This window comes from Chaetura pelagica, unplaced genomic scaffold (assembly GCF_000747805.2).
Source record: "Chaetura pelagica isolate M959 unplaced genomic scaffold, ChaPel_1.0 scaffold76, whole genome shotgun sequence".
Lineage (NCBI taxonomy): Eukaryota > Metazoa > Chordata > Aves > Apodiformes > Apodidae > Chaetura > Chaetura pelagica.
In genome coordinates this window covers 9,096,903-9,112,094 of record NW_009970723.1, presented here as the reverse complement: position 1 = coordinate 9,112,094, position 15,192 = coordinate 9,096,903, and the positions used below count along the sequence as shown (strand labels likewise).

The 15,192-nt window shown below is 41.6% G+C and overlaps 1 protein-coding gene across 1 annotated transcript in view; it reads left to right on the top strand.

Annotated features, from left to right (window-relative positions):
* NIPAL2 (NIPA-like domain containing 2) overlaps nt 1-13,983 on the top strand; it is a 51,571-nt gene extending 37,588 nt beyond the window's left edge. Inside the window, exons 6-11 of the mRNA XM_010006519.1 lie at nt 3,483-3,579; nt 7,812-7,947; nt 10,313-10,401; nt 12,086-12,149; nt 13,479-13,573; nt 13,889-13,983. Of these exons, the coding sequence (XP_010004821.1) occupies nt 3,483-3,579; nt 7,812-7,947; nt 10,313-10,401; nt 12,086-12,149; nt 13,479-13,573; nt 13,889-13,983 (576 nt within the window). The remainder of the gene's footprint in view (nt 1-3,482; nt 3,580-7,811; nt 7,948-10,312; nt 10,402-12,085; nt 12,150-13,478; nt 13,574-13,888) is intronic.
* The last annotated feature ends 1,209 nt before the right edge of the window (nt 13,984-15,192 follow it).

The following is a 15,192-nucleotide window of genomic DNA, read 5'->3' as shown; positions in this document are numbered from 1 at the left end:
CAAGAAAGAAGTTTTAAAGGCACAGGAGCAGGCTGTCCCCGTGTGCCAAAAAAAACAGTAAGCAGGGTAGGAGACCAGCCTGGCTAAATAGGGACATTTGGGTGGACCTTAGGAACAAAAGGAGAGTCTATGACCTTTGGAAGAGGGGACAGGTCACTCATAAAGTCGAATTTTATCTGTACCATAATAGATTATACTGAAAGCAGTGAAAGCTAGAGCTCAAACTAGCTACAGCTGTTAGAGATAATAAAAAATGTTTCTATAAGTTCATTAACAGCAAAAGGAGGATTAGGGAGGAAAACCTCCACCCTTTGGATGCAAAGGGAATCTTAGTAACAAAGGATGAGGAAAAGGCTGAGGTGCTCAACACCTACTTTGCCTCAGTCTTTAGCAGTGGAACTAGCTGTTCCATGGATTTGCAGCCACATGAGCCAGGAGACAGGGAGAGGATGCAGAACAAAGTCATCACAATTAAAGAGGAGGTGGTCAGAGACCTACTGCACATCTTAGACACACACGAGTCTATGGGACCAGATGGGGTACATCCAAGGGTGCTGAAAGAGTTGGCAGATGTGATCACCAGGCCACTTTCCATTATTTGCCTGAAGTCCTGGCTAACTAGGGAGGTCCCAATGGACTGGAGGGTAGCAAATGTAACACCAACCTATAAGAAAGGCAGAAAGGAGGATCTGGGAAACTACAGACCTGTCAGTCTGACCTCGGTACCAGGGAAGGTCCGGGAGATCATCTTGAGTGTTATTAGAAGCCATATAGAGGACAACCAGGGAATCAGGCCCAGTCAGCATGGGGTTATGAAAGGCAGATCCTGCCTGATGAACCTGATCTCCTTTTGTAACCTGATGACCCAAATACTGGACGAGGGAAAGGCTGTGGATATTGTCTATCTGGACCTCCAAAAAGCATTTGACATAGTTCCCCATAGAATTCTCATAAAAAAACTGGCTGCTCATGGGCTGGATGAGCACACGATCTGTTGGATCAAGCACTGGCTGGACAGTCGGGCCCAAACAGTGGTGATCAATGGAGTCAAATCCAGCTGGGGCCAGTCACAAGTGGTGTTCTTAAGGGCTCAGTGTTGGGACTGTTTCTGTTTAACATCTTTATTGATGATCTTGATAAGGACATAGTGTGTGATATCAGTAAGTTTGCAGACAGGAATGTTGATCTGCATGAGGACAGGGAGGCTCTACAGAGAGACTTGGATAGATTGGATCATTGGGCCAATGTTCATGGTCTGGGCTTCAGCAAGGCCAAGTGCTGGGTCCTGCTCTTGGGCCACAACAACCCCAGGCAACACTACAAGCTTGGGGAAGTGTGGCTGGAAAGTGTCTGGCAGAAAGGACATGGGGGTTCTCATTGAGAAGCGGCTGAATATGAGCCAACAGTGTGCCCAGGTAGCCAAGAAAGCCAGTGACATCCTGGCTGGTATTAGAAATAGTGTGACCAGCAGAAGTAGAGAGGTGATTGTCCCCCTGTACTCAGCACTGGTGAGGCCACCCCTGGAGTGTTGTCTCCAGTTTTGGGCACCTCAATTCAAGAGAGATATCGAGGTGCTGGAGTGAGTACAGAGGAGACCAATGAAGCTGGTGAAGGGCCTAGAGAATAAATCTTATGAAGAACACTTGAAGGAGCTGGGAATGTTTAGTTTGAGAAAGAGGAGGCTGAGGGGAGTCCTCATCAGTCTCTACAACTACCTGAAAGGTCATGCTTCATTATACTCAACACATTGTAAAAACAAAACAAAACAAAAACAAAACCAAACTCCACTTCGTGGAGGCTGAGGGGAGACCTCATCAGTCTCTACAACTACCTGAAAGGTCATGCTTCATTATACTCAACACATTGTAAAAACAAAACAAAACAAAAACAAAACCAAACTCCACTTCGTTTTCTGTTGTGTTTTTTTTGTTTTTTTTTTTTTAATCTTGTGATAAATATTTGACATGTTTTTTAAAAAGGCAGTGTCAAAGTTGCAATTGACTCTCAGTTCTCTTTGGGAACAAGGGACCGGTGTGAAGGTAGATTAAAAATTAATTAAAGCATAATTGTGTTATGTTAATATTTTTTAATGCTCCTAAAATGGGAGAGCTGTGAGTGAGGAACAGAATTTTAGTAACTTGATGTATCTGATGACAGTTTTCCTGCTGGAGTCTCTCCAAAATGAGAAATCATCCACCTTGCACTGTATAACCACTGCTCAGTCACTTTTTCAGAAGTTTCATCAGTGCAACACCCAGGTCTTTTCAAGTCTAGTGCTGCCTTATGACAACTGCTGATCAAAGAGCAGGGTGGCAGTATAAAATATTATATTGGTGGTGAAACGAAGGAGATAGGTATGAGATTTTTCTGTTACTTGTTTTGCTAGTAAAAAATCACTGTAACAAGATTCATTAATGATGACAATCTCATTTCCTGTCTTACTTCCTCCACTTGATTACTTTACAACATCCACAAATTAACTGCTCTTTCTTTATGCTGACCCTAAGGCTACCAGGTTTCTGAGCACCTCTCAGTGGAGAAGTCCATCTTCCCTGTTTTCATAAGTCTTCTGGGCTTCACAGAAGCCTTTTGGCTCTTGTACTTGTTCTCTTCAGGCATAGAAGGGTGTTTAAGCAGCGTGGGTAGGAGGAAGAATACCCGTGCTTTTGAGATGGCAAAGGGCAAGAGTTACCAAGGGAATCTGCAAAGAAACCCACTAACAGCAAGTCAGAACATTTAAGTGTCTGTTATTTAGCTGTCAGATGTTATTGAAGGAGCAAGTGTGGACCATGCACAGTGTACGTAAAGCTGCTTCAGAAGCTGCAGATGTCCTGCAGTGTGGTCTGCTAGTGTGTCATTGAGCTTTTCAAGGTAAGCTCCTGACAGGTACTAGTGATTTGAGAACCACCACACAAAATAAGTTTCCTCCTTGTGATGTGTGGCAGAAAGTTTGAGTAAGAAGACGCTGATTAGGGCGAATTTTTTAGTAGGACTGGGGAGTAGGACAAAGAGGGTATAAAAAGTAAGTTGACCTGTCACAAATAGAGATGCTAGGAATACCACAGTTAGAAGAAGAGACTTCTGTTCCTTGAGGTAAGCACTTTACTCAATAGGAATTATAAACAGTTTCTGTAAGCATTATTACCAATAAACATGGCTATCTTTGCTGTCACATTAATGAAGTCTTCTCAATGCTGCCAGTGACAAAAAAATAGCTGGAAGTGCAGAAAGAAAAACTAAAGAAATAAGAAATGCCCAAAGTTTAACTTCTGCTGTATCAGGAAAGATGAATGACAACATTTCATAGTTCAGTCAACTGGCAATAAGGCTAGATTTTAGCAATAAGGTTAGAAGATGCTTAATAAAATACTTCTCCTTTGAACTTTTAGAGCAGATAAAATGGATGTGACATCTCAAAGACTTTGAATGAAGCATTTATTACAGAGTTTCTTACCTTTAACTTTCTTCCCTTTTATTTTCAGATCTTAGAAATTATAATATTCTGCATTCTCCTCTATTTTTACAAAAGAAAAGCTGTGAAGCACATCGTGATTTTGTTAATGATGGTAGCACTACTGGGTAAGAACATGTTATTCACTTTAATGTTTCTGTCTGATACTTGATAATTCCTTGTCACTCAGTCTCCCCAGCTAGTTTAGAGTAGGGCCATTTCAAAGCAGAGTGCATTAAAACACTTCACATGATTCTTACTGTGGTCCCTTTTTGAAGAGAAAAGCTGATTATGAAGCATAGTTTCTATGCATATTGCTGGGACTACTTCTTTTTACAGATTTCCTGAAATTAATATGCTGTGTGCAATGGTATTTCTGAATTTTTAAAAAAATAACACTTTAGCTTTAGATGCTGGGAAAGCAGACTGTTTGAAACTTTGTTTTGTGGAGCAGGCTAACTGTGAAAATCAGTTACTTAAAACAGAGCAGCTTAAGACCTTGCCAGCACTCTGTCAGCAAATGCAGTGATGTACTGTGACTGTAAAGGAACTTCTATCTGAATGATCTATGCCTCTTTATATATGTAGCATTTCTTACTTTACCACCTTTCTAGAATCATAACAAGAAGCCAGTGAGCCACAGCAGCTTGCCTTCTGATTAACGTGGCCATGCTCAATACCCAGGGAAATAAAGGAGATCATTTCATTAGGCAGCTTTCAGTAAAATTAAACTTTATTCAGTTTCGAAAAATGTCAGGAGAATATCTCTAAAGCTCTACTGCTTGCTGGCATATATTAAGGATTTGTCACCATCCCATGTCTTCTATTGTCCTTGTCACTTCTCTGTGAAACCCTGGTAGGACACCACATTTCTTTGGTTGCAGTGAAAGGTGCTTGAACTGTGCCATTGAGGTCAGTGGTTATATTTGCACTGAGTTTGGTGAGTGCATGTGTCAGTCTGTGAGAACTTATAAAGCACATTGCTAATACAGCTGGTCATGAGACTTTGCCAGTTACACAATCTGGATTTAACTGAATGTGAAAAACCCTCACAGGTTTATTAACTGCCTTCCTTCAGATTTCTGACTGAAAAGCTCAGACTTGCAGATCAACTTTTAGGGGATAATATTCCCATTTAAGTTTCTCAGGGCTAGGAACATTGCAGTCTCACTCTGCACAAGCCTTGAGGGATTTCCATGCTCTCTGCATGAGGCAGAGATGGAAGATCCCCAAAAGCCTTAGGTCTTACTGTTTGACTGCTCTTTAGATGGGAGGAGTGACGTGTGAATCCAGCCATCCCTTAGCTCCTCGCATAGAGCCTGGGAGCTTTAGCAGAGATTGCCTGGGCTGCTTCATGGCTTTCAAACCTGCCATGAGGAGCGTGAAGCACTGCATGATCCGATGAGCAGGTCTAGCCTTCTTGTTGCATACCTGAAGATCTCCAGATGGACTTCTGCAGTTGGCTGCTGCAGTTCTGGACAGAACCATCACGATGGCTGCCCCAAGCAGGGTCAACACATGGCTCCACGATACCTGGGCTGTTTGGCCATGTAGCCCTACATGCTTATTTTGCTGTGGAGTCTGCCAGCCTTGATGCCACCAGTGCCAAAGGGACACATGGAGGCTGCAAACCTGTGCCACATCAGGCACTAACTGCAGTTTGGTGCTCAGACTGCAATCAACCAAAGTAGCAATTTCAGCTGCTGGCTGCTGAGGTTTTGTTGAGCATATGCAGCTTCAGGAAGAATGTGTCATTATTTCTGCTCTGTTAAAAAAGACACAAACAAATCCTGATTCACAGGAACTCTTTAAATACTGACATTACCCTCGAGAAGAAAACCCAGAACTGTGGCTGGCTCTAGTTCCTGCAGCCATTCTGGTGCCTGGCAGTCCCCATAAAGCTGCACTTAGACCCTTCTGCTTGGTCTCCAGCCTTTCTGCTGAGCAAAGTGGGGTTGGGGGGGCTGAGAGAGGGCCCAGCAGCTCTGCTCCCACCTGTCTGACACATGCACTGCCTAGAAAGCCTTGGCTGCGGGAGGGGAGGGTGAGCCGTGAGGTCACTGGGCAGAAAATCTTTTGAAGAAGGAGATGTTTGCCTTTTCTCATATTTGCACAGGTACATTCCTGGTGGAGGGCTTGTACATTAAATGTAGAAAGGTTTATTGAAAAAGAAGGTAGCCTTTGTGCTTCTCTGGACATGAGAGCTATTTCCATTAAGAAGAAAATACAAATGTTATCGTAAAATCTGCAAACATTTTGCTTAGTGCAACACTGCAAGTTCATTTGGTGAGAATTATCTTACTTCATGCATATACTGGGAGTTATCATAAGTTTTTTGGGAAATACTTTGGATTAAAGTGGGATTTCTGACTTTCCTGTGCTAACAGCTGGAAAGTGACATAATTTGTCACACTAATCTTTGCGGGGTGGAGGGGGGATTCATTCTATCGGAGATAAGAAAAGCATTTCCTAGATTTTGAAACTTATTCCAGTGCTACTTTAACTAAAAAGATCGTTCCACTAAAATAAATAAATAAATACATAAAATGATCAACCAACTAGCTGACCAAAAAAATCAACAACCCCCAACAATGTCTTTTCTGGTTTGTTAAAATTACAGGGGATGGAAATTGCCCTTTCATCAGAAACGTTTTTTTCAGCAATCTTTACCCTTAGTTAGACAATTCATACTACCAATTTTTACTTGAAAGTGTTCTTTTAAAATAATAACTCCCCCATGTTAGAGTGAAAATCTCAGTTGCTATGTAGGCTGCTTCTTGGGGCTAGAGTGTATTTTTGGTTTTATCATACTGTTAGCACCACTGCAGGCCTGGATTTGACCTCCTCTGCTCACTTTTACTGTTGTGTTTGTCAAACTGCTCCACCTATTTACATTACAGAGCAACAACTGAAGTACTGGGAAAGGTTGTCATGAAAACAGTGAATCTCATGACAGTGAACAGGATCATCACAAGATGTATGCAACTCTTAAACTCCCCTTGCACTTTTGGACTTGCTATAAGAAAAATATTTGCAATCAAAACCACAGACCTGAATTTGTTGTTCTTCCCCCACCTTTTCTCCCAGCCCTTGGCCTGGACTTTCTGCACAGTGCAGCTCCTCTTGCCAATCTGAATTTTGCAGTTACACAAGGATGAATCAGACCACTGAAATACAAAACTCCTCAGCTCTGAAGAGGCTGGAACTGGATTCCAGCTGGGGGACGGTGCTCTGGACAATTAATTACCTTTCTCCAAAGGTCATCTCTGCACCCTGACTCTTATAATTTTTAGTTTATTTTGAATTTGTTATATTTTATTTGCAGTAGTTACAGCCTACTTGAGTAAGCTTCAAGAAACCAAGAGTGCACCCCAGAAGGAAATCTGAAGTAACTCTTAGCTGAACCATCAGCCTCTTTTCTGTAAGATGTGTATTGCAAGACTTCTCTGGACTAGCAGTATCTATCAAAATCATTGCCTGCTGCCTGAGATTTGTTTGTGGTGATGCAATGACAATGACTAAATGGATTGAAAACACACTACTGGAATATTCTATGTTGTGGGGTAAATCCAGAAAATGGTCTGAAGAGCCTGGCCCCTGATATGAAATGCAGACCCCTGTGTTGCTTGTCTGGTCTCTATCACATAACCTGTGGGGTGAGTTAGGTGCTTCTTGATGAGACCCCAGAAGGCAATTTCGGCCAGCTTTGCCCAGCTATGGCCAGCTCCCATCACAGCAGAGAAATCCTGAGGCTGAGGAGTTATTTTAGGCTGCCAATGTCACATGCAGGCTGCTATTAGGAGGTGTCCCTGTTGCTTTGAACAGATAACGAAACATCTCAGACCTCTCCTGAATAATGCAACATGGGCTCTAAATTATCAGCTGGAGCTAAATAAAGTATGTCTGGAAGATACGGGAGCTGATGTACTACATCTGACTGGTAGTCCAATGTTTAGGACATATACCTAGCTGTAGTAGATGGATCCAGTTCTTTCCTCTACCTGAGCTCAGCCTCTCTTGTGCAGACACAGTCTTACATTGAAAGATTTTGTCTGACTCTAACCTCAGCTACCATAGTGAAAATGGGGAAACTTTGGGTAGATGCAGGGCTGCAGACCTCAGTGCTACAATAACTTAAAACAGAAGGCACCCATGGAGTTAAGGCTACTCTGAGTTTAGGCAGCAGCTTAGTAAGTGTTTGTAAAATTACATGCTTGGTTTTAGCGGCCCAAACCCTACCTCAGTGTCTCTTCAGGTGATCAGCTCTGTGGGTCTCACATGGCACTTTGTCCTCCCTCCCTGATGCTCTGAGGCCACTGCTGTGAATCCTGTCCTGCTAACCTCTCCCTTTCCCTTTCAGCATCACTGACTGTCATTGCTGTAAAGGCTGTGGCCAGCATGATAACACTCTCTGCAAAGGGGAAAATGCAGCTAACTTATCCTGTTTTCTATATCATGATTGTTTTAATGGCAACTTCTTGTGCTTTCCAAGTCAAGTAAGTGAGATTCTTTTTATCTCCTAACCTTTGTACCCATTTATCTGTCAGTTTTATTTGGTGCCTATATTGACTCCAGGTAGGTTGCACTTAAAGGCAATAAATTCCTGGTAGAGCCTGGACAGATGCATGATCATCTAAAGCTGATTATATTGTTTATTTAAGCTTTATTTCTCAGTTTGCAATTGATTCATTACACAGATGCTACCTCCTCTCATTATCACCTTATGCAAGGTCTTCCCAAATTCAGGTCTAGTTTTGGCATAGGATTTAAACTCATTAAATGAAAATTATGTTTATGTAAATTTTTTTGTTCCTTTTAGAAATCTTCATTGATTGATAATCAAGGGGCCATGTTTGCCCTCATTATGTGTCTCTTGTCCCTACCTTATGTTATTTGTCAGACTAAAGAAGAGAGTTTACCCCAACTTTCTCCCTTTCTCTGTTAAATCTGATACCCTGTAGGTCTGTACCTTTTTAGGAAATAGTTAACTTTTAGTGTGCAGGGGACATCAGAGTTTTCCCTGCTGGCCTCTGGCCTGTTAAGTGATTGTTTTATGCTGCCTGCCCCCAGATGGCTGGGGGTGGCAGGATGGTAAAATACAGCTTGCAGCTGAACAGAGAGTCCATTCCCTTTATGCTTGTGCTGATAGCATCATTCAGTAATCTCATCTAGACTGTTCCAGTGCAAGCCTGAGTGTTTACTTGCATGATTATTTTCTGGTAGAAGCGCCAACCCAGCTTTCTCATGGTAGAACATACCATTCCCATGTGGAATCAGAAAGTCCATGCGTTATGATGCAGTGACTCTCCATGGCTGACTCAGGAACTCACTCTTGTAACAGATTATAGAGTGATTCACATCCAGCTTGTCCACGCTAGCAGAACAGCTCAGGGCATTTAAAATAGGAAATAAAAGCTTAGTAAATAGGAAGCTGCTGAATTAATCTCTCCTTCTTGCCAGCTTTTTTCTTTCTTTCATTTGCTGGGTCAAAATGAAAACAGAAGTAAATTGTGCCCATTTAATCCTCTGGGCTCATTGTGTCTTCCTCTTTTATCTGGACACATTTTCTAACAGAGGTAGTCCTGTCAGTCTAAATTTTTCATTTTATTTTTTCCTCTCTTACTTATTTGATGGTGGTGCATTAACTCAGTACAGCCTGTGCTGCAACATCTTCCTGGATTCAATGCTGGGTCTTGGTATCACAGTTGCAGTCCCTGTGACCAGGTTTGTTGCAAATGGGAAAAAATAATGAGGTGTTTTCAATTACGTCAAAATCCTGACTATCCTGTGGATATGTAGGATTTCTTTATTTTTAAAGCACCATGGAGACTGTTCAACAGTTGCTAAAATAACCAAGCAATTACTTTAATGGCTAAACCAGATCCAAGCTTGGAGTTTTACTGTGCACATATATTGTACCTCTGAAACTTTTAAGCATGGTTCTTTTTATAGGTTTTGCAGCCTCCTGGTTTTTCTCTTTTGGTCTGAAATGCACTGTTTACATAACAGCTTATCTGCTGGTGCATCCGAGAGTTCACACTCACGATTCATCACCTGATGGGTAAATGTTGATAACTCTGGTCTCTGTAGTGGGTTAATTGTTTTGCTTTTTTCATCTGCTGACACAGGCTGCTCTGTGGCCAGTGTCTTGGTTCTGCAGTTTTGTGTGCAGTGTATGCTCCTGTGGTCCTGCACACTCTTGCTCGTGATTCTGGTGAGGGTTTGTGTTGCCTTTCTGAGGAGCCCAGTGAAGAGTTTCCAACCCAAGCAATACAGGCTTGTAGCCACCTTCCTGGACTTTGAGGGCTGGACCAAGTGCTTCTGGGCTATGATTGCATGGATAAACATACAAATATGTGTTTTAGCCAAATTGGATTGAGTAGTAGCCACAATGTGGCCTTCAGCAAAGAGAAACAGTTCCTATGAGGACTTGCGTGTTTGTGTCCATGCTGGAAATACACCCTTACACAACCTGTTTAAATTAGATCAACTTCTCCCTGGCTGCTCACAGGCAGCACTGCTTCCAAGACCCAATGCAGACCATAAGCAGCAATACCCTAGCATTCCTCCCGTATACGTGACAGACAAGATTTTTCCAATACTGCTTCAGAGGACTCTCCAATGACAGTCTATGGCCAGAAGAATCCACGCCAAGCTTCTTGCGTTCACCTAGTTGTTTGTACTCTGCAGACTCAAAACCAGAAGGTAAATTCAATACATGTACACATCTGTCCAGGGCTACTTGCTATTTTGATAAGAAATTGTCACACTCATTGTTAAATGGACATAAGGTGCCTTAACATGACTTAGAGTGCAGTGAAACTCCTGTAGGCATGAGGTGCAATAACCTTTGTCTTCCAGGTTCTTGAATCAAGCAATGCATCTGTACGAAGCGACAGAAGTTGTGCCCATTAATTTTGTGTTCTTCACCACCAGTGCCATCATTTCAGGTTTGTTTCGGGACTTCTGCCTCTACGGAACTGTTTTCTAAACATCAGGTTTTTAAGAATTACTGCCTGTTAATTGGACACAAACCAGTCATGTTTGTCTTCACAAAAAGAAGTTTTTCCTAAGTGACAAGTGTTTTAAGTTCTGAAAAATGAGTAAGTTCACGCCTTTTGAAGCAAAATAAAAATAATCAGTCTAGCATTTCCAGAGTTGACATGTATGGTTTACATGGCTTACTAGAAGTACCTGCATTTATCCTAGCCTCATATTGACATCCAGTAAATGCAATTACCATGTGCACACCACCCTCTCCATATCCGAACTGGTAGAGTAATTTTAACAGCCTGGCAAACTACTCAAATGACAACCAGCTGTGTTTCATAGTAGTTAGTGTATATTCCGTTTCAGAAAGTGGAATTCCAGGTTAAGTGAAGAAAATAAAATTACTCCAAAGACCTTTTAAGCATTTAACTTTTTATTCTGGGTGAGAACTTTGAACTCAGCATTGTTAGAGAGGGACGTGGTGTGCAGCGTAAGAACATGAGCAGGGAGGACGAATAAGATGCTGTATCAACAATGAGCCAAAATGATCATGTTGTTAGAACATTTATGACTCATTTTAACACACACTGGGGGCTTTCCTGTCATTGCTGTGCAGGAGTTTCTCATGCAGAGCTGCCACTAATGAGAAGGGGAGTTAGAGTCATGCACAGATTGCCTCAGCACCTGTGTTAGAAGAGATCTACACTTTGTGACTGAGTGGAGACTTGTGCCAAAAGGGGGTTGCGTTCTTGTGACCATATGGGAAATTTGGCCTTGCGCCTCCTTAAAAGATCAAGTACCTCTTCAGGAATGGCTTAATAGCTTTGAGACTGGATACACGTGCATTTGCACCAGGTTAGTTAAACTAGTGTAGGCCTTAGAAGAACAACCTCTACTGAATCTTGCTGTGGTGCTTATAGAAGATACCTCATCTTATGATTTCCCAAGGTACAGCCTTTGAAGATACAGTCACACTTCAGCTGTACTGGTTCACACTCTAATGTTACTATGCAAAACGATGCTCATCAGTGGTTTAAAGCTAATATACTTGGCTGTGAATTGGGGCAGCTGAGTTCCAGATACACATCTGGTTCTGTCACTTCTGCTGCAGAGGTGGTAATTCCTGGAAGAGGGGTGACCAGCAAGAACTAGTGATCCCTTCAGCCAGGAAGATTTGGTAAACTTGGCTGCTGGAGTCCTTAACTTGGTGCAAACATTAGGGAAACAGCTAGTTATCAAAAAACTGTTCCAAATTGGGAGTTAAGATGTCCACATGGTCTGATGGAGTGGCTTAACTAAATCCATGAAGAACCTGTTAGCTGTATTGGTATGTCACTGCTTGAGTTTGACTTACAGAAAAACTGTTACTGACAATGCAAAAAATACCTGCATCTGTGCAGTTACTAACACAGCACATGCTCCAACCTGACAGACTAAATCTATCCAGTTCCATGCAGTATCTCGAGAAAGCCTAGATAATGGAATATGAGCACACAAAATGAACCCATCACAATGTGTATTAATACCTTACTTGGGAGTTCTTGCTCTGTTAGAGCATGACACTGCTTCTGACCCTCCCATCTGTAATTCATATCACTTGGAAGCCAGTCAAGATCTGCAATTCTTGTTTCTGTCACATTCCAGGGGTCATATTTTATCGGGAATTCCAAAGTGCAGCTTTGCTGAACATGTTCATGTTTCTGTTTGGGTAAGTGTGTTGATCTAAAATCTGCACTAACATTTGTAGTGAAACAGCATTGCTTTGTGGAATTCCTCCTTTTCTCAGTAAGAAGAAACCTGACTTGTTATTGAAGTATTATGGAATAGTCATTATAGTAGAATAAAAAAAACATTAAAGGAAAGATTGATGTCTGTGCTTTGGGAGTTTTGAGACCTGGTTTTGAATCCAAATATGTAAAAATGTGAGACACTTATGAGCTACTAAGCTCATAGTGGAATGAAAAACCAGCAGTTTGTGTTCCCCCAGCAGGAAGAAGAAATCACTGCTCTCTGCCAAAGATCATGTTATCATGGGTGCTTTTGCAAGCAAGAAATCTCTTTCCATGTTACCTTCTACTGGTGTGTCCAGCTGGTCTTTGCTGCCATTGGGCATGGGCAATTACATTAGTTGCTTGGCTACTAGGCCAATATCTCTCCCTTATCTTCCTGTGCCGAGAAAGACACAGCATGCCTGTGGAAAAGCTCAGAGCATGCTAAGAAGCTGTTAACAACAAATATTTGAACAAGTGCCTAGATGTTGTGAGAGCAGAAACCTCCTGCTGCCTACCAGCATTGTAACAACTCAGGGGACAGGTGACAGTTATTTGATAATGTGTGTGAGATGGTTAAAAGCACCTCACAGAGCTGCTGGAGGTGTCTTGCCACAGTGCTGTCTAATAAAGGGGGCTGACAGCTACAGACATCTTCGTGCTCTGCAGTCAGACCAGAGAGGATGAACACAACCACTGTCTTGTTTGACTGCAGGAAAACTGACAGAAACTGGAGATGAGCAAATTCAACCCGTGTATTTGGCAGGCAGGAATTAGTGGCTGTGTGTCCAACACAGAGTGGATAAAAGATAAATCCAAACATAGCAGTTCCTCTTTGTTGCTGGCTTACAGCTTGCCCCTGAAACACACAGTCAGAGAAAAACAACAGAGATGTTGATTGTCTGCAAACAGAACAAGTTTTTAATGAAATTGCAAATGCTAGAATGCTAGCTTAGATGCTCTGGGAAGATTTGCTCAGGAATTCAAATGTTGTGGCCTCACACTCACAGGCATTTGATCAGGGATATGTTGCTGAAAGTGTAATTTTGCCTGAGGAGCCTTTGGAACTGAAAATAAAGCTTCAGGAAGCAAAAAAACAGACTGAAAGGGAGCCCAAGATCAATCTATAAAGCTGCTAGGGAGAAAAGGTTCTATATCAACTGAGCAGTTTGGGTTTGAAAGTCCTTGAAAAAGAAACTTGGAAAGAAATTCTCATCTCAAATGCAATCAACTGTTTCTAATGATACTATGCCACTATTATTTTGCAGGTGTCTCCTGTCTTTCCTTGGTGTATTTGTAATTGCAAGACATAAAAAAAAGGCACATTTGCAAATTCCTTTTATTGACTGTGGACATGTTCCTGGTAAGTAGGGCTTTTTTTCTGTCGCTCAGTTTAAAAACGAGCTATCAGATAATGGGATGACCTAAGAGAGTTGAGTCACAAATGTGCTCTAGTCATATTTAATAAATATACTGTTCCCTTATTTTCTATTCCTGTTCCAAACAGATTTTTCAAAGAATTTTTCAGAGTTTTTCCAAGCTATTGTTACAACCAGTCAAATTAAAACAATGATTACTGGAGCATAGAATGTTTAAATGATGGATTGGTGGGGGATTTGTTTTATTAAAATTATTCACAACGTTGTTGTTTTTCCCTTCTCTCACCCCATTTTCTTAGGACAAAAAATGACAGGCAAAATACAACCAGATTCTCACAGTTCACACTATGGCACTTTGAATAATAAAGATGACTCGGTGAAAAGGCAAAGCTGAAAGACAAAAGCACCTTACATGCCAATCAACAGGAGGAATACCACTGGAACAGGAATCAGCAGCACCTTTTTGTTGGACATGTTCAAGTATATGTTGAACTCCTGTGTGTTGATGAGTCATAGTGTTACTTACTCCTACTTAATTTATCCCACTGCTGTCCCAAATGTGTTCTGAAGATAAAAGAAGCCTTAAGAAAAACTAAATAACCATTAATTAAATGGAACATTCTCTTAGTATCAGTGCCTCTTGAGGATATTTTTACAGTCTTAATTGCTTTGAAGTGCAAATAGACACAGAACAGAATTATAAAAATTTCCCTTTGAAACCAAGCAGGTCTGTGTAGATGCTTTAAGATGAAGGTGGCAAATGAGAAGAATTTTCATAAATGACTTTAAAATATTCTGCTGTATGTATAGTACCTTTAAAATCTGATTCTTCCTGTTCATGAGTCAAAACTGTGGCCACATATACAATATACACAAATATGTACACACAAATATTTTTTATTATGAGCAGAGGGAAAATACTGATTATCTTCTTCCATCAGATTCATTATCTTATCTTCCAAGGAAATAAACACTTGTGTGAGGAGGGGAAGAAAGAGAGCATTTGCCATAAATGTAGGCACATCTGGTACCTGTGCTCAGTTGTGGTGCCCAGCCAAGGCAGAGCTAGGGAGCCACACTCAATATTTTACACCTTCCTGGGAGAGTCTTGTGCACTGGACTGGACTGGGCTGCACTAGCTGTTATTGCTGGACTAGTTCTTAATTTAGTCTAGCCAGAGGTTTAGCCTCTGTTTTCAGGAAAACAAGGTTTTAGTGAAGACTCAGCAGTGATAGGAACCATGGCAGTGCAGGCTCTGTGCTCAGGTCTGGGAGGTCTCTGTGTCCCTCAGTCTCAGCCTCCCAGCAAAAAAGCTTCTTCTTGGGCATGGGTCCACTTACCCTGCCTGGTAGCATGGGGGTCAGACACCTCCTCTACAGAAACAAGTGAAAGTTCTTTTGAAAAGTGTTCACATTTTGGACAAGGTACGTCTGTTAGGTTTTAATTAATCCACAGTAATGGATAGGGGTCATAGGCTGCATGTATTTTGTTTCAGTGGGATATGAGGCGATGAAGTTTAGGGGTCTTTTTCCCCCAATAATTGATTGTTTCATTTTAAAATAGGCACAGCTAAAGATTCATAAGACAATTTCCATTTCAAACC